The sequence below is a fragment of the Lycium ferocissimum genome, chromosome 10 (genome assembly GCF_029784015.1).
Source record: "Lycium ferocissimum isolate CSIRO_LF1 chromosome 10, AGI_CSIRO_Lferr_CH_V1, whole genome shotgun sequence".
NCBI classification, from domain to species: domain Eukaryota; kingdom Viridiplantae; phylum Streptophyta; class Magnoliopsida; order Solanales; family Solanaceae; genus Lycium; species Lycium ferocissimum.
In genome coordinates, this window is record NC_081351.1 from 29105421 (window position 1) to 29131929 (window position 26509).

At 35.2% G+C, this 26509-nt stretch overlaps 2 protein-coding genes across 2 annotated transcripts; one reads left to right on the top strand and one right to left on the bottom strand.

Annotated features, from left to right (window-relative positions):
* The first annotated feature begins 6645 nt into the window (after positions 1-6645).
* On the top strand, positions 6646-8339 carry LOC132033235 (putative F-box protein At3g10430). The gene has a single exon (XM_059423149.1). The coding sequence runs from the start codon at positions 6690-6692 to the stop codon at positions 7788-7790; it is 1101 nt and encodes a 366-aa protein (XP_059279132.1). The 5' UTR covers positions 6646-6689; the 3' UTR covers positions 7791-8339.
* Positions 8340-23874: 15535 nt separating this feature from the next.
* LOC132035295 (uncharacterized) lies at positions 23875-26121 on the bottom strand. Its single transcript, XM_059425570.1, has 2 exons — positions 25570-26121; positions 23875-23959 (listed from the first exon to the last, which is right to left on the bottom strand). Exons 1-2 carry the CDS (start codon positions 25961-25963, stop codon positions 23937-23939), a joined length of 417 nt encoding a protein of 138 aa, XP_059281553.1. The 5' UTR covers positions 25964-26121; the 3' UTR covers positions 23875-23936.
* Between the last annotated feature and the right edge of the window lie 388 nt (positions 26122-26509).

A 26509-nucleotide genomic window follows, 5' to 3' on the forward strand; every position in this document is an offset into this window, starting at 1 on the left:
CACGGTATGATCCTCGTTGAAAAGGTAATTCAACTTAACCCATGACATATATTATATTCCACCGCAAATGCTCCAATAGAACTAAAGTCCTTGAAGGACAATCATTACACAGTACTTTGTACGTCGGAATATTCTAAGTTGGTTGCGACGAGTTAAGGACAAGACTTTTAATTTCGGTTTTGTTGATTTTGTCTCAAAGCATAAGTCGCATATTCATTTTTGTGGGTATGAAATGTTAAGGGTAAACTTGGAATAAGGAATTTGGGGTTAAAAGTGAAATATGGAAAGTTAGACATTTTATGAAAATTTTGGGACCAAAAAAAGAATTATGGAAAGTTGGCCATTATTTGAAAATGGCCATGTGTGTGTGTGGGCCATAGGGCCATATGTGGAAATTTTGTGTGGCCATAAAAGATGACTAAGTAAGTCATCTTCATCATTCTTATCTCCTAGAAAATTCATGAAGCATCAAGAGAGAGAGAGAAGAGAAAAAACGGCCATGGAAAAAAAATTTGAAGACCAAGAACCTTCACCAAAAAAATTATTTCTTCTAGCCAAATTACCAATTGGAAGGTGCTCTTTAACGTGGGAGTGTTGTTGGATACAATAGGTCACTCGTTTCCATTATCCACCAACTTAGCCAAGTTGTGAAGTTGTGAAGAAAGGTAAGTTCCAATCTTGTTTTATGAGTTATGGAAGGTTTATGTGTATTGTAGTATGTTAATATGGATGAAATTCATGAAAATATGGATGTTAAAGTTGAGTTGTGAAAGTTGAAGGTTGGCCGTGTACATATATATTGTGTGTAGGAGTAATGAACTAATTGAATTCAACATGTTTATGTGTTGTTGTGACGTGTAGAAGATGAATGAAACTCATGGAATGTTGTTTATTGTGTTGGCCGAAAATAGGGGTCGCTGCTTGGTGTGCATGAAATGAATTAATGTTATCTTGTATTTTGGTTGTCGTCGACATGAATTCTATGACATAAAATGAAGGTTAATGATCCAAGTTGAAGCTATGATTGTTGTGGGCTGTTTTTGTAGGTAAATATGATTTTTATATGTTCTTTTACAATTGTGAAGATCATGTTGTAATGTATGGGATTGTGGATGAAGCGTATGAATTTGAAGGAAAGAAATGTGTTGTTGATTGCTTGCTTGTATTTAGAGGGATTCGGGTGGCATGATACATTGGATGGGGTCGATTTGAATGTTTTGCGAATGGCTTGGAACGCTCTTAAATCGTAATTGAATGGCCTCGGATTGATACTTGAATGTAGAATCAATGATGTTGACTTGATTGCATAAGGTTCAATTGAATGAATGGAATGTTGTTGAACTACGGGGAAAGGGATTATCAATGATAGAATGCGTTTGAAATTATTTATTAATGTTGTTGAAATTGTTGTTGGTTTGGTTGTTGTTGATATTAGCCGAGTTGAAATCTCGGGGTTGGAGAATATATAGGGGAAATGCTGCCCAATTTTTGGTAGAAAAAGCAATGGTTTGGAATTGGATCCTTTAGCTATTTGGACTAATGTTCGATGCCTATTGATGTCGTTGTAGATTTTTGAGAAGACGAACTTACGCTTGGATTAGCTTAGGAAGCAAGCCAGGTATGTGAAGCTTACCCTTCTTTTCTTTTTGGCATGTCTTAGACGAAACTAAGTTATGACATGATTTTTTTTCAAAGGAGACTCGGGGTAATTCCATCGAAACTTCAAACGTCGTAAAATTCGAGTATGTTTGTGATTCGTGTTTGCTTTGATGTTGTTGGCATCCTTAGAATGGCTAGGTTATGGTCCGTATGTCTTGGATATGATTGAGTTTGAAACGTTGTGTAAGCGATTCGTATTTTTTTTACGCGGTTGAGTTGTGACCCTTATGTCTTTTGTAGAATTAAACTTTTAAGGTTTCAAAAAGAGTTATTATTTTTACAAAAGAATTTTGTTTTTCAAAGAGACTTGTTCTTAAACGACTCCGAAACTTCAAACGTCCGTAACTTTTGCATACGACCTCGAAACGCCCCAAAACATAATATATAAGTTCATAAGACATCATTCTCCCCCACCCCTCGTAGTCGGGCTCGGACGGGGAGCTGTCCGTGGGGCCGCGTGCCTTTTTATGCCACCTTTATGAATTTTTCGAAAAACTTAATATTTTCTTCACTATGATTATTTATTTTTAAAAAGTCGAGTTGGAAATAAGGATTTTACTCCTATGATTTTGACGCGTAACAACGGTTTCTAAAAGTTCGGTTTGACATGCCCCGAGCGAGATTCGGGAGAAAACTTGTTTTAACTACGGTTTTGGATTTTCAAAAGAGAGGTTTGTTTTGTTCATTCGGGTGAGTTTGTAATGATGTCGATATGCGTGTGGTTACTTACGATCGATGCTCGTGCGTTCTGTGTTACCTTTTCACGGTCAAATGAATAAGCGTGTATATGATCGTGCGCCGTGTAGTAAGAGTTTAAGACAAGTAAGAAAAAGTTTACGAGATATATCTTTGTTCTAAAGTGTTACGGTTCCGAACCTCGCCATAGGACAAGAATGAAGTTATCTTTGTTAAAAGATATGGCTTATGATGTGTTGTGATGATGTGTTGCGTTCGGGGATACGGAGATTTGAAATCTTATCTCCTAGAAAAATTCATGAGTTATCTTGTGTTGTGGCGCGGATAGGGTGGCGACCACGTCAACGGGGAGTCCCGCATTTGGTATGTGATGATGTGTGATGAGTTTGTTCTTTGATGATGAGTTTGATCACGTATGATGAGGCAAATCCCATCGGTTAATGTCATTCCATGTGATGATGCGTTCGGTATGAGTATGTATGATTTGTGTGTCGGATGTAACTTAGATAGTTGGGTTATTACGAGATTCTAAATGTACATTGAATGGTTATGACCTCGTTTGATGTTGTAGGTTTACATGATTTTGTTCACAATTTGAAGATCATGTTGTCCTTTCTTCGGTTGTGTTGTTGAGCACGCTAAGTATTCTCCGTAGGTGACATGTTTCTTTGGATTGGCGGAACGCTCCATTTTCGCTCGTCTTGATCAGTAGAATCAATGATGTTGACTTGAGGTGCTTTGTATGGTGTTCGAGGTTATGATAGAACTTTGAAATTATTTATTAAGTTGTATGATATCGGGTTGAATATAGCGGCTACAATTTGTATGTATTATGTTACCGATGTGTTTGACAAGCGACTATATAAATTTTTCGAAAACTTAATATTTTCTTACTTGATTATTTATGCCTTATATTACCCTTCTTTTTATTTGGTTTTAAAAAAAAAAACGAGAAAATCTTTAACATGTTTGTTTCGTGTTTGTTTTGTTCATTGAGTTTGTTGTTGGCATCCGAAAAATTTTCATTACGTGTGTATGCTATGTTTTTGTAGAATTAAACTTTTAAGGTTGGATCCCTCTATTTCCCGGGTAAATAACTTTTGCATGTAAACGGCCCCAAAACATAATATATAAGTTCATAAGACAGTCGGGTTCGAACCGATGATGAGGGTGTTTCGAAACTTAATATTTTCTTCACTATGATTAGTGACCGATGTTTTCCTTTTAACTTCCCACTTTGGAAAGGATTCGAGTTTTAGCAAATGATCTGGTCATAATAATGAGGCGAGTGCTTTAAAGAGCACATGACATAATAAATCCCTCGCATTTGGTATGTGAAAAACGAGAAGCATTTGTTCTTTGATGAAAAATGAAGAGATCTCGATATCACATTGGATAATGTCAATGACGGTATCTTTGACAATAATGTAGCACTCAACATTATAATGATGATGAGGATCTTGAATTCAAAGAGACTCTTGTCAAAGAATATAATATAATGATTGGTCAAATAAAATACGCGATTCAAATATATTTTGTTTCACTTGGAAAAGTGATGTTTTGACAAACGGTCCAATGACCTCGAAGTTTAATGTCAATGGGGTACAAATAATGAATTCTTGTTGATGAAAAGTAAAATGAGAAATAAAAGCCGTAAAAAAATAAATTACGGCTTGTGCCTTGTGGCATAAAGATTTTTGCAAAAAGTCCTAACATTATTGTATGGAGACGTAAGTATTCTCTACGTTGATCGATGTTTCTTATCGATCAATATATGAAAATTTTGAATGCGTATAATTCATTGTTGTCAATATGGCTATATATAGACAATGAAAGAAAATCATTAGGGATTTAAATTGGTTTGAAGCATTTAAGGTTTACGAAAATAAAGCTTCACAAATCTTTATATAGGTTAAAGCGATTCCATTGAGTACCCCATGGATTGTGATGTCGCTAAATATAAATAAACATCATTTTGACCTAATGATAATGATGAGTATATTGCATTGCATGCTAAAAAGAAATTATTAATATAGAATTGTTTGTCTAACAATTATTATCAAGGTTTTGTTGGTTATGTAAATGCGGGGCATTATTTGTATTATTACATGAAGTTTGGTCTTCAAGCAAGTATCTTGATTTGCATGTGAGGATCTTGCCACACTATGACGTTCGACATAGCGGTCAATTGTTGATACTTATACAAAGCAATTCGGGAATACGTGTACATTTGAGATCAATAATTCAATACATTTTGCAATAATATGATGTTTATTTGGAAATGAAGATTTCAACAATATTGTGCGAAGCTTGCATAGCTCAATTGAAAGAAGGATATAACAAAGGAGACAAAATACAACACATTCCTCAAAAGTTATTTTCCGGACATGATCTTGACGAAAGGTGAAATAGGTTTTCAATAAATACGCTCGATTGATAAGTTGACGGACATGTTCGGTAAAGCATTGCTAACTACCGACATTTGAGAAGTTGATATACAAGATTTGGATGTGTTGTCTCCAAGAATTAAGTGATACTTTTATCGGGGGAGTATAATACACGGCTTGTACTCTTTTTTTTATGAGGTTTTGTCCCACCGGGTTTTCCTGGCAAGGTTTTTAATGAGGCAGCTAGCAATGCGTATTACGAGATATGTATACTCTTTTTCCTTCACTAGGATTTTTTCTCACTTCCTAGTGAGGTTTTAACGAGACACATCATCTATTAAGACATGGACATCCAAGGGGGAGTGTTGTGAAATAATAAGTGTGGATGTCCACCACTCTAGAAATAAATTCCCACTTCCCTCCCATGATCTCAAAAGGTTTAATGTAATGTCTCCTTCACCCCGCGTGATCTTCCCCACATTCTCATATGTTGAATGTCATATTTATATCTACCCTTTTATATGCCTCTATGCACCACTATAAATAGAGGCATAGGGATTCATATTGTACATACTTGTAGACACTTGAACACATTAGGATGAATAAGAAATCTCTCCTCTCTTGTCTCTCTCTATTTCTATTATTTTCATCCTTTACTATTATTACTCTTTTAGCTTAATTTTACAACAAAATCAATATAGTTAATAATTCCATATTAATACTTTATGTTGTTAAGCTCGCAATTGCAAGTATATCTGTTTGCTGATAAAATGTGACAGGGCTATAGCTATTTATAGAGGAATATGAAAATTCTTTAGGCCACAAGTAGTATCAATTGCATTTGATACGCTAATGACGTGCATCATATCATAAAATCCAAATATAGGTAAGGTGATTATTTCTTTTTAATTAGTGGCATCGGATATGGCTTCCAAAGGAATTAATGGCCGTGTGTGAAATTAATGATTTTATAACTGTAGACACGTAATTTTTTACCCTCCCCGAATTGTTTTACACGATTTTTAACATTCAATATTTCTTTTCGGCTTAATCTTGCTATTCCAGAATTTATCTCATTTTAGTTGTTTTTTGTGAAAATAAAAAATATATAATACAAAAAATAGAGTCGTATTTAAGATAAAGAGAAAATTTCAAAAAATATTCTTTTCATTTTAACCGGATTTAAATATATAAATTTGTATTTTTCTTAGTCTAAAAATTAGGTGGTTAATATGCTTATAAATATATTTAAATTTTTATTAAAATAAAAAAAAAGACAAAAAAAGAGGACCTATCAAAAAGTTTCACCTCATAAGATTCCTCCCAACAAATTAATTCCTCCCACTTCATTTTACAACACACGTTTTCAGACACCTACGCGAGATACACATCACACGAAAAGGCACGGAAAAGGAAAAAACAGATATTAAAAAGAAAGGGAGGGGACACGTGACAAAAATTGGAGGGGGAGTATTATTTTTGGGTGGTCCCCTAATCATTTTTCATACTGTTTCAATTTATGTGAACCTATTTTTTTAATTCGTGTCAAAATAAATAACCTCTTTATTAATTTAGAAATAAATTTACTTTATGAAATAATTTACAGCCACACAGATATTCAAGACTTATTTTGAACCATAAATTTCAAAAGTTTTCACTTTTTTTTAAATATTATATCCAATTAAATAAGTTCACATAAATTGAAACGGAGGGAGTAAAAAACAATATACACACACATCAGATAAAAAGGGAAAAAGGGACCAACATATAGAGATAGAGAGAGAACAGATAGAATAGAAAGCGGAAAGAGACACACAATCACACATAGAAAGAGAGAGTGACGGACAGATCGGAAAAAGTAAAAAAAAAAATATTGGGGAATTGCCATTTTCTTCCTCTTTGTTTTTCGATACTCAATTCTCTTCCTTTATTATTTCTCCTTATGCCATGTTGCTTTGTGGGGCTTTCCCTGAAGATTTAGCAAGGGAGATTCTGGGGAGATTGCCTGTGAAATCGTTGTTGCGATTCAAATGCTGCTGCAAGAAGTGGTATGGTCTTATCAAAAGTCGTAGTTTCATTCAACAACACTTGAATTGTAGGAAAAATAAACTCCTGATTTATGATAATGGTGCACCTGATGATTCCCCTCCCATTCCCTTGATTATTTTGGATGATCAAAGTCAAGAAAATATTCCCCCCCAGAGGTTTAGAGGTATGGCGACCCTCTTAGGTTGTGTGGATGGCCTATTTTATTTGGAGTGCCAATTCGATGGTGAACTAATCTCGTGTGCATTATGGAATCCTGCCACCAGGGAGGTGAGACCCCTCCCCCTCCCTCCACCCGAAATCAGTGACGGCTCTCACCTTGGGTTCGGATTAGACCCCTTGACTAAGGACTATAAGGTGGTTCACTTTCAGTACTCCTTTGATTATAATGATGTAAATGCAGCGGTCTATTCCTGTTCCCGAGACTCATGGAGAATTTTCAGACCTAAAGATTCCTATAAACCCCACTTATCAAACAATGTATGCCTCCACGGATGGACATATGGTACTACTTATTTGAATGGAGCTTATTACTGGCTGCTATGTGGGATGGAAAACTGCAGCATTCTTTTATTCAACTTTGGGAGTGAGGTGTTTGAAGAGATTGAAGGACCAGATGGTCACTCTGTTAGGCTTGTGCCGAATGCCCCGTATCTAATATTGCTTGATGATTCCATTGCCATCTTGAACGGAGTTGACCATTTTTTTTTTTTTGATATATGGGTAATGATCCAACCAGGGGTATGGAACAAACTTGTTACCTTTCAATGCTTCACACGCATTAAGTCTTTCTATGATAGCTCTCTCATTCTGGTAACAAAAGCTTTTCAACTGCTCTCCTATAATGTTCGGACAAATAAGACGAGGCGTCTTGGATTTCGTCATTTGGGCCTGAAGGATGACCCAGATTTTGGTGGCTGTGGGGTATATTGTTATAAGGAGAGCTTAGTAACAATTAAACGTGGAGAGGTGGACCATTTATTTCCTGACATATTTGACTGACTCCTCCATTGAGCTTTCTAACAAGTGCATCACATGATATGCGGCACACTTGCTGAATCGAGCTTATAAGCATGTTCACTCAATCTTTTATCATTTACATACTTCTGATTGCTGTCATAAATTGTGTGGCATTGTGCTTATAAGATTACTTGAGCAGATGATATGTTAGCACATTCTGTGATCCGGGTAAACCCACTCTTCTACTTGGGTGCCACCCTGCCTTTCTTAGTTATCATCATCCTTAAGATAGAGTAGTTGTCTTTTGATCTTCAAATCCTTGAATTTGATGCTTGCTGCAACAGTTGTACTATGTTTAACTAGTAAAACACTTTGATTTAGTCAAATGATCGACTTATGTCCTTTATTGTATTTATGGTCTGAGTGCTGCAATCTTGATGATATGCTTTGTAGAATCAGGTTGTCAATGAGTCTGCTTTGAGGAAGGCTTTACATCTTTGTTGCCGCATTCATATTAAAGCACAAGGCATAGTATCATTGAAGGTGCTGATTGTAGCCTCAACTTCTCGTATCACAAGACTATCTTTCTCTTGTTACTCTTTGTATTTCGATTCCAATTTCCAATTGAACAAATCTCTTTTTTAATGAACAACATGCCTAGACAGTGACTCCTAGAGAAACAGACCTAAACTGAAGCTTGAGAATCTATTGAGAGAACCTAAACTCGGATTTCCTCTTTTCGGCTAACACAAGTAAACAACCAAAGGCACCCCTAATAGATGTGGCTATGATGCTTTGGTTACCATGAACTAGTATTGTCATCATACAAGTATAGATAGCAGTTCTGTTATCCTTCACCCCAATGGAAATGTAAGTGATGAATGTGATTAGCTTTAAAATAAATCTCGTAACGACCAGCTATTTCTAATAACACTACACCAAGTTGAAATTAAGGATCTCTCTCATCCTTAAATCATCCATTTGATTTTAATCAGTTTTATTTGTGTGTGTGTGAATGGGAAATGAAGGTCTTATACCTTTATTCCTCACGCCATTATTTGTAAAGGCAGTGCACCTAGTTTTCCGAACAGACACCTCTCGTTGGCTAAATATTCAGAGGCCTTGCCTCAGATATTTTAAGTTCTTTTTCTTGTTTCAAAATAAAATCATTGTCGTGTGATTTGCTTCGTCCTCCGGTGAATTATATGGGCTCCATAATATGTTCCTCTTGTCTGTTGTTAGGAACAAATTGATGTTCGGGGCTAACAATGGGATAATGGGTGATCACTTGGAGGCAAAGTAATCAACATGTTAACTAGAATCTCACCAAACTATTCTCTATCAATCGTAAATCTTCTCTTACCACAAATTTAGAAGAAATTTTATGACATGGAAAAGCAAAGGATGTTTTTATTTATTTTGGTTTTAATATTTTCCTTACTTTTAGAATATATATTTTTTGTTGTTCTAGCTAGCTACATGGTTATTGTTCATCTACTGCTCGTATCTCTTTCTGTCTATTTTGTTATGCAGATGAACAATTGGTGGCCCTTTTATTTTTAGTAACTCCTTAAAAGCATACAGTACTATTGATTTTTGTGATGCCCTTAATCATTCTTCTCTTTTAGTAGTAACTTTCCCGCCTCAAAGTTATTCTTTTTCTCTTTTAGATTTCCATGACTAAAATGTAGAATACAATTTCTTACACTGGTAGATTGATATAGTAACAGAAACGACCAGCCATATGGACAGCAATTTATTAGAAGGACTACAGCTGCTATCAGAACTTCTTCACTGTTAGCAAGTGTCTGTCACTAATCAATTTATCCTAAAAGAGTATCCTTCCAATTGCTGGTTGAACCATTGAACCTCAAAGCTTCAAATTTTGGCTCCGCTTCTGAGTAAACTACTATGGCTGCCAGCGATAATTGTCGGGCTTTCCCTGAAGATTTAGCAAGGGAGATTCTGTTAGATTGCCTGTGAAATTCGTTGTTGCTATTCAAATGCGGCTGCAATAACTGGTATGCTCTTATCAAAAGTCCTAGTTTCATTCAACAACACTTGAATTGTAGCAAAAATAAACTCCTGATTTATGATTGTGGTGCACCTGATGATGATGACGATTCCCCTCCCATTCCCTTGATTATTTCGGATGATCAAAATCAAGAAAATATTCCCCAGAGGCTTAGAGGTATGGCGACCCTCTTAGGTTCTGTGGATGGCCTATTTTATTTGGAGTGCCAATTCGATGATGAACTAATCTCGTGTGCATTATGGAATCCTGCCACCAGGGAGGTGAGACTCCCCCCTCCCTCCACTCGAAATCGGTGACGGCTCTCGCCTTGGGGTCGGATTAGACCCCTTGACTAATGACTATAAGGTGGTTCACTTTCGGTACTTCTTTGATTATAATGATGTACATGCAGCGGTCTATTCCTGTTCCCGGGACTCATGGAGAATTTTCAGACCTAAAGATTCCTATAAACCCCAGTTATCAAAAAATGTATGCGTCAAGGGACCGCACATATGGTACTACTTATTTGAATGGAGCTTATTACTGGCTGCTATGTGGGATGGAAAACTGCAGCATTCTTTTATTCAACTTTGGGAGTGAGGTGTTTGAAGAGATTAGAGGACCAGATGGTCACTCTGTTAGGCTTGTGCCGAATGCCCCGCATCTAATATTGCTTGATGATTCCATTGCCATCTTGAGCAGAGTTGGCGGATTTTTTTTTTTGATATATGGGTAATGATCCAACCAGGGGTCTGGAACAAACTTGCTACCTTTCAATGCTTCACACGCATTAAGTCTTTCTATTATAGCTCTCTCATTCTGGTAACCAAAGCTTTTCGACTGGTCTCCTATAATGTTCGGACGAAGAAGATGAGACATCTTGGATTTCGTCATTCGGGGCTGAAGGGTGACCCAGATTTTGGTGGCTGTGGGGTATATTGTTATAAGGAGAGCTTAGTAACAATTAAACGTGGAGAGGTGGACCATTAATTTCCTGACATATTTGACTCAATTATGGGTTTTTCACTCATTAATTTCTTAGATTACATTTCCTCAGATTAATTTCTTGTTATAAGGAGAGCTTGTATAATCAGGTTGTCAATGAGTCTGCTTTGTCGAAGGCTTTACGTCTTTGTTGCCGTGTTCATATTAAAGCACAAGGCATGGTATCATTGAATTAAGTTTCTTGGTTTTGGTCCTTTATGGTGCTGATTGTAGCCTCAGCTTATCGTATCAAAAGACTATCTATCTCTTGTTATGTTTTGTATCTCAATTCATATTTTCAATTGAACAAATCTCCTTTTTAATGAACATCACGCCTAGACAGTGACTCGTTGAGAAACAGACCTAAACTGAAGCTTGAGAATCTATTGAGAGTTGTGGATTATAACCTGAGCTCGTGATGCCCTGTTATCAGATTCCACAAAAGAATTCCCCGATATTATACATTCCACGTAGCCTATTTCTTCCCAACATTTTAACCACCATTCCTATGGAATGCCTAATTGATGAATGCACCAAACCGCTACCATTCCCACACGTTCTGCCTCCGTGATATTATACATTCCACATAGCCTTTCATCTATGAACGTTTCCATCTATTATCTGTCGTGCTGCCCATGGTGAGAGAAACCACTTCTCTTCTATTCTGCCCTCTAATCGGTCCGTCGACTACCTATGAGTTTCAATAGTATCATTCCAAAGCTACATACATCAACCTTGGTTGTGATAGATATCCACTCGGGTAGTACATAATCCCTCATGGTTGCCAACAACATTCGACTAAAGTAGCTTTCCAAGTCCAAAATAAGAGCAAAATCCACTAAATTAACATGCTGAATGTTCCCTAAACTATGTAGTGCAGTGCATACTTCTGTTTTACATATAGCCTCTCCTCAATCAGAAGTACGATTTAGCAATGACCCATATTAATTCTTGCACAAATTAGTCCTCTCGATCATTGTGATACTAACCAATACAAGAACAATTAGCTATACATTCTTTCTAGTTCCACTTATTGAAACACTACCCTTGCTCCCCCATTCTCACTATAAACCTCAATACTTGAATTGCATGAGGGACTTGGTAGGAAGGAATGTTAGGATCTCCATTAGACCATTACTATGTTATCATAACAAAATTGATGCGTCTCAATAGTATGGACGGGCAATGTCTTGGTCCACTTCTAACGAATTGAGATCCTTCCTAGGGTTGACTAGGATTAATCATTAAATATCATTATTTTTTGTAATCATTATTTATTGAGAAATCTACATGGTATGGAGAACATTAAGCCTTATTTATATTTAGTAGCTATATTTTGCCTAAATTACATCTCATAGCTAAATCATATATGTCAATTACACAAGATAACTAGTATAGTAAAATTATATTGTATTTAATATTTAAGACTATTTTCTCTCTATTCCCTCACAATCTCCTCCCATTTTCCTCCATTTTCTCTCTCCTCCATCACATCTCTCTCCAAGCCGTCTTCTTTTTCTCCAACAACCATGGTGATCTCCACCGCCGCTTCTTCTTTCTCCACCGCCACCGCACCGCCACCATGGAGATCTCCCGGAGTTCCACCACCGTCGCCGTTCTCTCTCTATCCTTAAATCTCTTTGTTTTTCTAGAGAGAGAAAGCTCCAAAGTTACATTAATGGCTTCAAAGCTTCAAAGCTTCAAAGTCCGTCGGAGCTATGCTCGATCCGCGTCATTCATCGCTCGCCGCCGTCGCCACCTCCTCATCATCAACAACATATCTGAGCTTTATTGTTTTCTTAGAGAGAGAAAGCTTTTTTTTTTTTTTTGTATCTACGTCGTTGTCGCTCCTCCGGTCGTTTTCCGTGGCGCTCGATCCGAGCTTTTTATTTTTTTTTTTAATTTCAAATTGGAGTGTATACATAGTGTATACAATGTTTTATCGCATGTATTTCGAAGGAGATCTTTTTGTATACAAAATGAATACAGTAAATTTGAAGTGTATACAAATGAATACAATGAATTTATTTCTTGTATTCGATTTGAGTGTATTCGTTATTTTTTTTTGGGAAAATTCAACTCGCTTGTGCAAGTTCAATACAATTTTTTGTATTTATGTTGTTTGAATACCACCGATTTTCAAATACAATAAAGTGAATACAATGTAAAAGTTTCTATAAATGAATACAATCGAGTTGAATACAATTGACGTGAATACAACTGAGTTGAATACGTATAACTTGAATACAAGAAAAGAATTTTTGAAAAAATTTTATTCGTTGTATTCATGAATACAGCTAAGCCGTTTTATGAATACAAGAGCCATTTTTTGAATACAAATTGGAGATCGTAGCTACGCAATGTAAATATTAAAACTGTAGCTATGGCAAATTTTAAACCCCCAAAGTGTAGTCATTTATGTAAAATTCCTATATTTATTATTTAAAGGGAAAATGTCCAAATATACCCCTATATTTTTGTAATCATTATTTAAAGGGAAAATGTCCAAATATATCCTCAGGAAATAATGACCTATTTATACCCCTACCGTTTATAGAAATGGCTCGGATTTCCCCTTTTCGTCTAACACAAGTAAACAACCAAACACACCCTTAACAAATGTGTTTTTGATGCTTTGGTTACCATGAACTAGTATTGTCACCACACAAGTATAGATAGCAGTTCTGTTATCCTTCACCCCAATAGATTTGTAAGAGTGATTAGCCTTAAAATAAGTCTCGTAACGACCAGCTATTTCTAATAACACTACAGCAAGTTGAAATTAAGGATCTCTCTCATCCTTAAATTATCCACTTGAATTTAATCAGTTTTATTTTTGTGCGTGTGAATGGGAAATGAAGGTTTTATAACTTTATTCCTTGCGCCTTTTTTTTGTAAGGCAACGCACCTAGTTTTCCGAACAGACACCTCTACTTGGCTATAAATTTAGAGGTCCTGCCTCAGATTTTTCAGTCAGATTTTAAATTCTTCTTTTTCTTGTTTCAAAATAAACGCAGTCTTCTGTCTGTTGTTAGGAACAAATTGATGTTCGGGTTCCAAGTCTTCCAGGGCTAACAATCCATGAGTAAGTACATGATGCTATATATGCTATAACTTTTTTCTTGTTTAAAGCCATTTATACTTACTCTGTTTATAAGTTTAGATATTTAACCTATCTAGTCTCTCTGCACGTGTGTTGCACGTGTGTGCCGCGTCATGTAATATATGCTTTTGCAAAATAATATTCATATTATTATAACAATGTATTGAGTGAATAATTACACATGAAAGAACAAAATACACATTTCTGTGAATGATCAGTATGGATCATCGTATGATGATTTTTTTGTCGAGGTAAACATGATTGCAAATCACAAAAACTTATGGCGATGAATAAACAAAATTTAAGTAACTCATAGCATTTGCACTACTCAAAAGTAAGCTCTCAATATATTATAGTCAAATTCAAAATATTCACTAACGGGAATTAAAATATAAATAAGCAAAATCTATGATAACATTTTTAGAAATCTAATTCGCCAAAATCACAAAACGTGAAAAATTGACAAATAAAAGAGAAAGGTTAAGAATGTTGAACCCGTTTTAATTGTTGCTTTCTTCTTAATTCGTTGCTTAATTTGATGTTGTGTCTTTCGCCTTCCACGTCAAAAGTTGCTGCCTTATGTTGCAAAACGTCAAGGAAATCTCCAAAGATTGTGCCTTTCTATATGTATGCAACTGTTCAATCGGGAAGTAACTTCCACAATTGTATTCATAATTCATGTATCCTTTTTTATTAGAAATTCTTTTCGACATTGCCTTACTGGAATTCATGATTTTTTATTTTTAAAGAAATCATCATCATTATTGCCCCTGTTGTTGATACAATGAGTACTGCGATCACATTGTTTTATTTCCAACAAATATGCACCCATGTCATGCAAAATCCCTTGATAACTATAATTATCTGGATTAAAATTTTGCTTATGACAGTAATTAATTCTTTTGCACATTTACTGGTGACAGGACGACTTAGGCTAAACTAATTCCATTAAAATTTGTTCTTCTAGGTTCTAACTAAATCATCCACTTTAGAAATTTAAGAGTGAGGAACAAATATGGAGTCCGGAGCCTAAAGGGCACTAAAATGCACAAAATAAACCAAAAGGGGTATAACGTGGAGGGGCCAACGTTATACCCCCCAAAAAAATTTCACTGTCAGAACAAAAAAAAAAAATTTAAAAGTATAACGTGGATTGATCCACGATATACAAAATTTATAATTTTATATAACGTGGATCAGTCCACGTTATACAATCCTTATTCATCCAGAAGCAAACATCATTGTCATTGTCATATATATTGTATAACGTGGACTGATCCACGTTATACAAAATTATATTTGTATAACGTGGATCAGTCCACGTTTACCCCCCAACGTTTTACAAAAATAGTTTGTAAAACATTGGCTAGATTTAAATCATATCCGGCTATTTTTTTAATAAAAAAAATTTCAGTGATTTTTTTAATTTTAACTCAAACATACATCACAAGTCATATAATAATTAACTCAAACAAATATTTTAACTCATACAATAATTAAATATGTGTTATATATGCGAACATAAAAAAAAAATACTAAAATATAAGTTAAATAAACGTCACACATTAACTGAGTAGTAAATGTTAAATTACATACGTTATTAAACGGCACAAGGCATATTATATATTCTTGGAAGATTACATAAGGAAACAACGATCGTACAACTTAGGAAAAAACATAAGAACCAATAAGCAACAACAATTACTGATTTCTGTCGGGGCAGTGATTCTTGTTATGACCTGTTTGCTTGCATGGCTAGGAAGTGTAGTACGTGCAAGCTTGGTCATAACAAGAATCGCTGCCCCGACAGAAATTAGTAGTTGTTGTTACTTGTTGGTTCTTATGTTTTTTCCTAAGTTGTACGATCGTTGTTTCCTTATGTAATCTTCCAAGAATATATAATATGTCTTGTGCCTTTTAATAACGTATGTAATTTAACATTTACTACTCAGTTAATGTGTGACGTTTATTTAACTTATATTTTAGTATTTTTTTTATGTTCGCATATATAACACATATTTAATTATTGTATGAGTTAGACTATTTGTTTGAGTTAATTATTATATGACTTGTGGCGTATGTTTGAGTTAAAAATTAAAAAATCACTGAATTTTTTTTTTAAAAAAAAAACAGCCGGATATGATTTAAATCAGGCCAACGTTTTACAAACTATTTTTGTAAAACGTTGGGGGGTAAAATATATATATTGTATAACGTGGACTGATCCACGTTATACAATATATATGACAATGACAATGATGTTTGCTTCTGAAGGATGAATAAGGATTGTATAACGTGGACTCATCCACGTTATACTTTAAATTTTTTTTTTTTTTTTTGGTCTGACAGTGAAATTTTTTTGGGGGGTATAACGTTGGCCCCTCCACGTTATACCCCTTTTGGTATATTGTGGAATGGAGCACCCCTTTTGGTTTATTTTGTGCATTTTAGTGCCCTTTAGGCTCCGGACTCAACAAATATGTGTCAAACTAAACAGTCAAAGGATACAATCGGGTGGGAATTGAAGTACATGAAAGAAAATGTACAAGAGAAACTGACAAGTACTGTACTATGTTTCTTTCTTCAATTTGTTATGTTTTGACATATAAATTACGTTCCAAAGAACAGTATAAAGCCAATCAATTTTTGGCCAAAAGGTTTAACACCAAACCAGTTAACTAATGGAGCTTAAAGAGAAGACAGATTTTTTTGCTCTGAAAGAACACATCCTTTCAGTCCAAGCGTGGGTTTACGGTAGTTTCTGGTTTTTTCGCTCGGCATGTTTTTTCTATCAATATCTGTCTTGTGCTAGATAACGTTTATTTCTTACCATAAAATAAGTAAAATTGAAAAAATTGCACTATTTGTTAAGACATAACAGTGGGGCTACTTTAATTTATAATAATTTTTTTTTGTATTATTTATATGGTTATGTTAGAACTCTTAGTATTAATTTCAACACTTGATTTAAAGTTTTTCTATATTTTTAATTTTTCTATTAATTATTGCTATAACATAAAGATTTGTGGGGCATACGCCCCACCCAAGCCTATGTAAAACACCTCGCCTTTTAAAACAACGGGTCCGACCAAGTAGTATTATAAACCACAACATAAGATTGAAAGATTCAAACTCTTTTCGTCGTAGAAAAATTGGACGTGATCAAACATATAAAAGATGGGCATAATCACACATAGTTGTATCTATCTGGATAAATGATAGTCCAACAAATTGATTCACTAGTTTCATCTTTTGTTTTTCTAATCATGCATCCAAAACTCCTAGTGTAGGCGGCTCAGTCACCAAAGTAGACCAATATTTGTGGAGATCTCCTACTAACCTTTCCAGAGCATACCATTTAATTTAATTAAAGAAGCTTTTAGAATTCGGTAGAAAAAAAATATGTATAACCATACTAAAATATACCCCTCACGGCCTCACAACATAAACTATAACTTAAAAATAAAGTGCTTTACAAGCGACAATAAATGCAAATTACGGGGGTAATCCGCCACTTCCTATGTTTACCTGATTACTTTGCCTCCAAGTGATCACCCATTATGTCTATCTTATTTTATAAAAATAATTACTCTGCAATTTTAGAATTTTTTAGAAACTTGATAGTATTAAAATTAGTTAGATTTTTCTCTAAAATCCAACCTATAAGCAGGCCAAATAAATGAACTTTTCCTTGTTTCCTTTAATTCTTCCAAGAATAAATGTAGAATTCAATACTAGCAGATTAATTACTTACAATATTAGATTAGACTAATATATGACCCCATGCATTTCTGGTAGCAATCTATATATAATACAAAGCTAGGCATAGACAAGGTGATGTGGCACCTCTCTATGGCCTAGAATGCTATTTATCTTTTTTCTCCTTTTTTTGAATTTTTCCTACTTTTTTCTATGTATGAATTATGGTAATAAAAAATCCAAAAGACACTCCTTTAACTCTCTTAAATATTGGTGATTAATTTTATCCAATTGATGGAATCATTAACTAAAGGTTATAATTTTAGGCCAGTTACAAACTTTTTAACTTCTATCCTATAGGATATTCCTGAAGGGAATGTAACGTTGTTTTAGAAACTAATATGGTCTTCTCTTTAAATATGGGTAGTTGCCCAGCTCCTTCTGTTGTAAGGTTGTGTTTTTAAGGAAATGCGCTAAGGAAATTTTCACTCAGATGAAATAGTGGATTTGTTATTGAAGACTCACCAGTTAAAATGGTGAGTGCCGTTTTTGCGTTATTATCCTTCTCGCAAATCGCCAAGCAATTTCATTCAACTCCAAAAGGTTTGTTTTAAAATTTCAATTAACTTTATCAAGTACAGCTACAAATGAAATTCATAAACTATAATTGTTTATTCTTTTAATTCTCTTCCACTATGCTTTACAAAGAAAAGGCACGGCTTGGAGTCTCAATAATTGTAACTACACAGTATTGTTTTCTTAATTTTTGTTAGTTTGTATGGGTTGTAAATTTTTGAGATTGGTTTTCAGATGTCTTCCACGGAGTTAGAGGCCAACAAAAATGTGGGTCCTTACGTTTTATTATCTTTTTTCTTGTATTTATATCCCCCTCTTTTAATATTATAACATGTCCATTCCATAGTAGAATATGCTATGCCTTTGTTTTACTTATCAACAATAAAAAGTTACTATGTATTTTTCCTTACTGATACATTCAATGTGTTTTTTCCTTCCAAAAGGACGTGATCTTTAGGTATATCAAGTAAGGTTAGTGTACATTTTGTGATAACATAATTATTTTTATTCTTGATGTGATTTTTTTTGTCCACGTTTTTATGATTTCACGTGGAAGGTCATCCGAAATTTGTTGTGCTCTTGTATTGTTGGTATATTGATTGAGCTCTCACATAATTATGCTATTTTTATAGTTTGAAATTTGCGTGAAGTCATTAATCTGAGCAACGTTGACAACATGAAAACAATGCAATCTATTTCATGCTCCACCAAAAACAAGGCTTATGAGTACACTTTGTATTAATTGTATTTTGTTAGTCTAATCCTCAGTTCTTTCTTGAATTTTTTTTTTTTAAAATGTAAAAGGATTTGAGGTGACGTGTAAAGTTTCCACCTCTTGAATAAATTTGATTTGGTCTGGAAAAAAGCTAGGTAATTATTTCTCATTCTTTTTCTTTATTGTGGTGTTTTTCTTGATTTTATTATTTTATCTTTTCTCTAATGATTCTAATGTGATTACATATTCAGGTGAATTGACGGAAAGATATAAGAAGACCGAAGTTTGAAATATTTTTCATGTGAGTCTTGTGGATTCTTTCTGTAATTTTTTGTGTGCGTTGAATTCATAGGATAAGCTTCCAAATCGAACTTAATATATTTGACACTTTGAGCAATTTGAGTATGAACAAGTGATTTTGAGGATGAAAAGAGATTATTTTAGAGTGGAAGGGGAAGTATTATGGAAGGTGATAAGAAGATAGAGAAAGACGAAAGAAAGGGAAGATAGACATGAAAGAAGAAGAAAAGAGCCGAGGGAAAAGGGATGAATAAACAATGACGAGAATTATAAAAGAAAATTAACACAATTAGATTTTGAGGATTTAGTGCAATTTCATCCTGAGCATTTTTATTTTGATTATTCTTTATTTTATTGTCTTATTTAGATTTTAATAAAAAGAAACTTATGAAATCAATCACCTTTATTTTTTAATGAAAGGATAAAACTAATACTCATATACACATAGTATTGAATTTACAAAGTAACAAACGTATTTTCAAACTGTATCCATATGCACGTAAACAGATCAAAAATCTTGAATCTTTCATTCTTTACATGCTTATTTAAGAAATATAAAAAAGTTAATTAGTAAATTTATGATTATCTAATTACCGCGAGAAGCGCGGACAAGTTAACTAGTTAAATAAAATGACCAAACTCTTTTTGTGTATTTAACAGAAGCAGAGTACCGAATACTCAAAATGGGGTGAATGTAAGAAAATTGGGGAATTGCCATTTTCTCCCTCTTTGTTTTTCGATATACCTTCCCCCCATCAATTCTCTTCTTTTATTATTATTTTTTATTTTTTTATTTTTTTGGCTTATGCTGGTCCATTTATTGGTGACGGGACGACTTAGGCTGAACTAATTCCATTAAAATTTGTTCTTCTAAGTTCTAACTAAATCATCTACTTCAGAAATTTAAGAGTGAAGAACAAATATGTGTCAAACTAAACAGTCAAAGGATACAATCGGGTGGGAATTGGAGAACATGAAAAGAAAATGTCTAACAAGTACTGTACTATATTTCTTTCTTCAATTTCGTTATGTTTTGACATATAACTTACGTTCCAAAGAACAGTTCAAACTTCAAAGCCAATCAATTTTTGGCCAAAAGGTTTAACACCAAACCTGTTAATCTCAAAACGACGACATTTTACTTTGAACGAACACATCCTTTCAGTCCAAGCGTGGGTTTGCGGCTGTTTCTTTCAATATCTGTTTTGTGCTAGATAAGTTTATTTCTTACCATAAAATAGTACAATAGAAAAAATTGCACTATCTGTTAGGACATTAAAGTGGGGCTACTGTAATTTATACAGTAATTTTTTTTGTATTATTTATATGGTTATGTTAGAACTCCTAGTATTAATTTCAACACTTAATTTAAAGTTTTTCTATATTTTTTTTCCTATTATTATTGCTAATATAAAAATTAACATAACATGAAGATCTGTGGGGCTTACATCTCGCCCAAGCCTATGTAAAACACTTCGCCTTTTAAAACAATGGGACCTTCCACGTAATGTAATACTAAAACCACAACATAAGATTGAAAGATTCAAACTCTTTTCTTCATAGAAAAGTTGGGCTTGATCAAAACATCTAAAAGATGGGCATAATCACACATTGTTATATCTATTCGCATAAACGATAGTCCAACAAATTGATTCACTAGTTTCATCTTTTGTTCTTCTAATCATGCATCCAAAACTCCTAGTGTAGACGGCTCAGTCACCAAAAGTAGACCAATATTTGTGGAGATCTCCCGCCAACTTTTTCAGAGAATACCATTTAATTTAATTAAAAGAAGCTTTTATAATTCTATATATTTTATAACCATACTAAAAGATACCCCTCACAACATGAAACTATAACTTAAAAATAAAGTGCTTTACAAGCGACAATAAAATGCAAAATACGGGGGAAATCCTCCACTTCCTATGTTTACTTGATGACTTTGCCTCCAAGTGATCACCCATTATGTCTATCTTATTTTATAACTAGACCCAATCATAATGGTTGAGAAGATGAGCTTACTCTTTAAAATTTACATATATATCATTTGTGATGCAGAATAGACTGTTGTGTATTGTTAATAAAGGTAAAGAGACAAAAGATCAAAAGTGTAGAAGACACATAAAAGATCAAAGGTTTGTTGAGAAAAGTTCATACAACCTGATAGGAAAGGTTCAATAAGGCAACAAGCATTATCAATAGACTCAGTGGCGGACCCAAGATTTTCACCAAGCGGGTTCAATATATTAAAAAATAAATACGCAAAGAAGCTAACAAATCTGTTAGTTTTCTTTTTGCAGTGGTTAAATGCTTAAAAGAAAAAGAAAGCTCATTTGTTGTAGGTTTAAAATTTACCTTGTATTCTTTCAAAGACAGATTAAATATACATATATATACAGTGTAATTTTTCAACGAAGTGGGTTCATATGAATCCGCTTGAAACCATGTAGGTCCGCCCCTGTCAATAGTGACCAAAGAAATATATCAGTAAAAAGTCAAACACTAAAAACTTAGGTACTGGTTATTCTTACCGAGGCGGCCTTTATAATATTATAATATCCTCGCATAAAATAAATAAATTCTATCACAACACTCGTAAAGAAAATTCTGCAATATACTCATCACTATAAAATGTCATTTACATCAGAACTTCAAAGAGTATACAATAGTGGACTTCCGTTCACAAATACATTTAGTTTCTCCCATTCCATATACTTCTTGCACTGCAGAAATTCCCCCTATAGACTGCATCTCTCCCAGCCACAAACCAGATCGTTGTAGAGTTGCACATTCATCCAACTCGATCAAAAAGTATGTTCAATAGTTCTCACAATTGACTTACAACCGTTCACCGGAGGGAAAAAAGGTATCATTGCCCTCCATGCCTAATCCACAAATGTAAAGACTTAATGCTCTTGTAAGCTAAACAAACAACAATTATGAAAGCACCCTCCATATATGTGTGAACATCTCCAACTTCAGTTTTCTCAAGTGTTGTTTTTCTGTCAGGTAGAGAAATGATATTCAACTAATCCTAATAGCTATTCATGTGCATCCACAGTGGAGTTAAATAGATCACTGGGACTTGTTGTAAAAATAAACAACCTTCTTATTTTATTAGTTAATGATTTAGGATGTATACTTTTCAACACCAAAACTCATTACATTCCAATACCAATTTCTAATCCTTTATCATAGTTAATTAGATTTAAAGAAAAATTCAACACCAAACTTTTAGTTTCAACGACCATCTAATCCTTTATCCCCCTTTTCTTAATCAGATTTAGAATATTTTTCAACACCATAACTGTCACGACCCAACCCCGTAGGCGGTGACTAGTGCCCGATCTGGGCACCCAAACACATCTATCAAACGCTATCTCAAATCATAACGAACGCATTCAAATATATAGCGTGTTTTCCATGGCTATGTTTCAAATTTAGATAATTTCCAGAAAAATTTTGGCAGAGTTTCCTTTGTTTAATGGACTATCCAAAATAACCCTGCGCACAGAAAATACCAACAAAGGCCACACAGGGCCAACAAAATATCATATACAAATGCGGACCGGCCGCCGCGGCGAGTGGGATCGCCCAAACACAACGTATACACACACAACTGAACAGAGGTAGGCACAACCCACAAAACATGTCCACAGACCTCTAAACAGACAGACAGAATCATATGACGGGACAGGGCCCCCGCCGTACCCATGAACAATATATATAAATGCAACAGACGAATATATATACCAAAAGTATAAGCTCCGGATGAGAGGAGCACTCGCAGTAATGGAAGGGGTGTCCTAAACGGTGGATCACCAGTCCGAACGTCCGTACTGGGGCATGAAACGCACCCCGGAGAGGGGGTCAGTACGAAATATGTACTGAGTATGCAAAGCAGAAGGTACAGAGATAAATCTGAACAATAATCGAATCAGAAGTATGGAAAATAATACATATCCAAAAATATCAAAATGTTTATTTCCAAAGTATAAATTATGCATAGGGCACAGGAAAATATGGTCGCCCGCCTGTCGATGGCGCCATAACACCGATAACACCGTAAATTCAAATCTCCGAATCTCCGTCACACATCACAACACAAGATAACGCCAATCACAAGATAACGCCAAACATAAGTGGAACCCGGCCCTCGAGCGAGGAGCACGGTGAACCATAAACACAAGATAACACCGAATGTATCACAAAGCGCACGACAACGAACCGGCCCGGAACCGAACGATATCATCGTAAGCACGAGCGGAGTAGTGAGGAATCATATGCATAAAATCATTATTATAAACCCGAAGGATAAGTAAAACAGTCACATTCGAAATCGGAATGATAATTATCACTTTTTGTTTCAAAGTTGTCGAGTTTACATAAATGGGCGTCGCGGGACCCACGGACGAGTATAGACCCGAACTGAGCCCGCCTATAAAAAACATACCCATTAAACATCAAGCAAACTTCTATAAAAATTATTGAAGCGATCCGAGCCTCTATGAGAAAGATATGGCATTCAGAGATTACGAAATTCCTTAACGTGAACCTTTTCTATGCAAGGTTCGGAAAACGATTACTTCAAATACATAATGGTTCATATTTCATCAAAACATACATAAGAGTGCCAAAGAATATATATAAGAATCATAACATGTTCGGATTTCGAATTTGGAATTCCCTTAAGGCTCTAATCTAGCCTATGTGAAACTAAGGCATGCCGAAAGAAGGAAGGTTGCTTTACATACCTCAAACGCTCTCCAAAATGATCCAAACTCAAGCTAATCCAAACTATGATTCGGGCTGCCCACGATCTAAAAATAAGCCATAAAATGCCAAACATTAGCTAATGACTTTTAGGCTTTAAATTCCAAATTCGCCCTTAATTCTACGTAAATTTGGGCGCATTTCCCGCAAAAAGGCCATCCCGAGAATTCAACTCGGCCAAAACAATCCACAACAACAACAATAACCAACCTAGCAACATCAACAACCAATTCGGAAAGCAAAATAACAATAGTAGTTTTCTTTTCCACTTTTCGACAACTTACATAAATTCAATTCGACAACTTACATTCAAGTCACAATCGACGCTTATACATTCACATACTAACCCAAACCCCTACCAACGATATTTAAGGACATTCTAAGCAATTCATACAACATTTCCAATAATTCAAATTTTCTCCAAGCTACCCGAAACAGCCCCCTAACCGAAACAAAATTCTCTAACTTTTCTTCATTTCCAAATCATGGTTTGTATTCACAATTCACATTCTAACAATACTATCTCATCCATATACCAATTACATTAAATATACAAAAGCCCCCAAATCAGTCCGCAACATCTACAACCTCAATTTGAACCAATGAACATTCATTTCCAACATAAAATTCAAAAGCGACGACGATTAAAACATTAAGCGATATTCATTCGTTCATTGTCATATAATGTGACCCATTTCAATCAACACTACACATACACATATATGGATGATTCCCAATTGTTCTTCACCTTACAATGATCATAATCAACTAACTAAACATTAGTTCATAATTTCAATCACAACACAACAACACCCATCACACGCCCAACCCTCATACATATGGCATCCACTTCACCATTCTTTATTTCATGATTTTCAACCATAATAAGATACTACAACATGAATAGAACCTTCATAACACAAAAACAAGATCAAATCTTACCTTTTCCTCTTCAACTTCCACAAGCCTAGGGTTTCCAAAAGATGAGAAATAGTGGATTGATCGCTCCAACGATGGTTCCACGCTACTAAGAGACCTCAAGATAGTGGGTTTTCATCATCAAAATAATTTTTGGAGGACAAGAAATGGGGATGATTCTTGCTGCTGCTGGCCGTGAGCTTGGAGGAGGGAGTATTCACTTTTTTTTTTTTCAAAGTGTCAAGTGTGGTGAAATGAAACGGAAGACTTGTGGTCATCTTTTTAAGTTGGCAAGACTTGGTCAAGGTCCCTTGGCCCACATTAATGTGTTGTCCCAATTAAAATTGAACACTATTTGTGTGGGCCAACCATGGAAATTGTGGATGATTTTCATCTTCCAATTTTTATCACTTTTGGTCCCAAATTTTCCTAATTGTTCCATACCAATAAATTCATGCACAACTTATATCTCAAAATAAAATCGAAGGTCAAGAATCCCGACTTTGTATCCCGAAATAATTTTTGTCCTTAACTTATCGTAATTAATCCGATTATTCCACCGTACAAAAATACGGGTTCTAACATCCTCCCCCTTAAGAACATTCGTCCACGAATGTTAGATTTATCTTACCGGTCATACAACAATTTGGGGGAGTTTCCTTACCACTATCACAACAATACAACCATTGATCAACGATTCATTTATCAAAAGACATAGTCAAGAAGAGAATTGGATTACCTGCAGGCTCTGAAAATAAATGAGGATACTTCTTCTTCATATGCTCCTCAGCTTCCCAGGTCATTTCCTCTCGGTTATTGTTCCGCCACAGCACTTTAACAGAAATCATATCTTTGTTCCGCAACCTTTTTACCTGACGATCCAATATGGCTATAGGCTGCTCCTCATAAGATAGCTCCTCTGTGACCTGAATATCATCTACAGGAAAGACCCTGGAGGGGTCACCAATACACTTACGAAGCATAGAAACATGAAATACCGGGTGTACCGCTCCCAAATCGGCTGGCAGATCTAACTCATAGGCAACCTTGCCTATTGTACGAACAATCTGGTAAGGTCCAATATATCTTGGACTGAGCTTTCCTTTCTTGCCGAATCTCATAACACCTTTCATAGGTGACACCTTCAGGAAAACCCAATCGCCAATCTGAAACTCCAAAGGTCGTCGGCGATTATCTGCATATGATTTCTGTCGACTCTGGGCTGCTAATAATCTCTCCCGAATAAGTTTCACCTTATCCACGGCCTGCTGGACCACATCTGGGCCAATCAACTCAGTCTCCCCGACATCAAACCAACCGATCGGTGACCTACACTTTCTGCCATACAATGCCTCATAAGGTGCCATCTGAATGCTTGGAGTGGTAGCTATTATTATAGGCGATTCAACAAGCGGCAAATGGTCATCCCGTACCTGGAATCTATATACACATAGGCCCGCAACATATCTTCCAATGTATAAGGCGCTCGGCCGTCCGTCGGACCGGGATGGAATGTCAGACTGAGACTCACCTGCGTCCCCAATCCTGCCTGAAAGGATCTCCAGAAATTTGCTGTAAACTGGGCACCTCTGTCGGAGATAATAGATAAAGGAACTCCATGAAGTCGCACAATCTCCCTGATATAAAGTCTGGCATAATCCTCAGCGAATCACTGAAGA

What these genes read in the sequence shown, in the direction of transcription:
- LOC132033235 (XM_059423149.1), top strand. Translation starts at nt 6,690, where the DNA reads ATGTTGCTTTGTGGGGCTTTCCCTGAAGATTTAGCAAGGGAGATTCTG.
- LOC132035295 (XM_059425570.1), bottom strand. Translation starts at nt 25,963, where the DNA reads ATGAAAGGTGTTATGAGATTCGGCAAGAAAGGAAAGCTCAGTCCAAGA. An exon ending in TTTATTTTCAGAGCCTGCAG is followed by an intron (nt 23,960 to 25,569) that starts GTAATCCAATTC and finishes GCTTATTTTTAG; the next exon opens with ATCGTGGGCAGCCCGAATCA.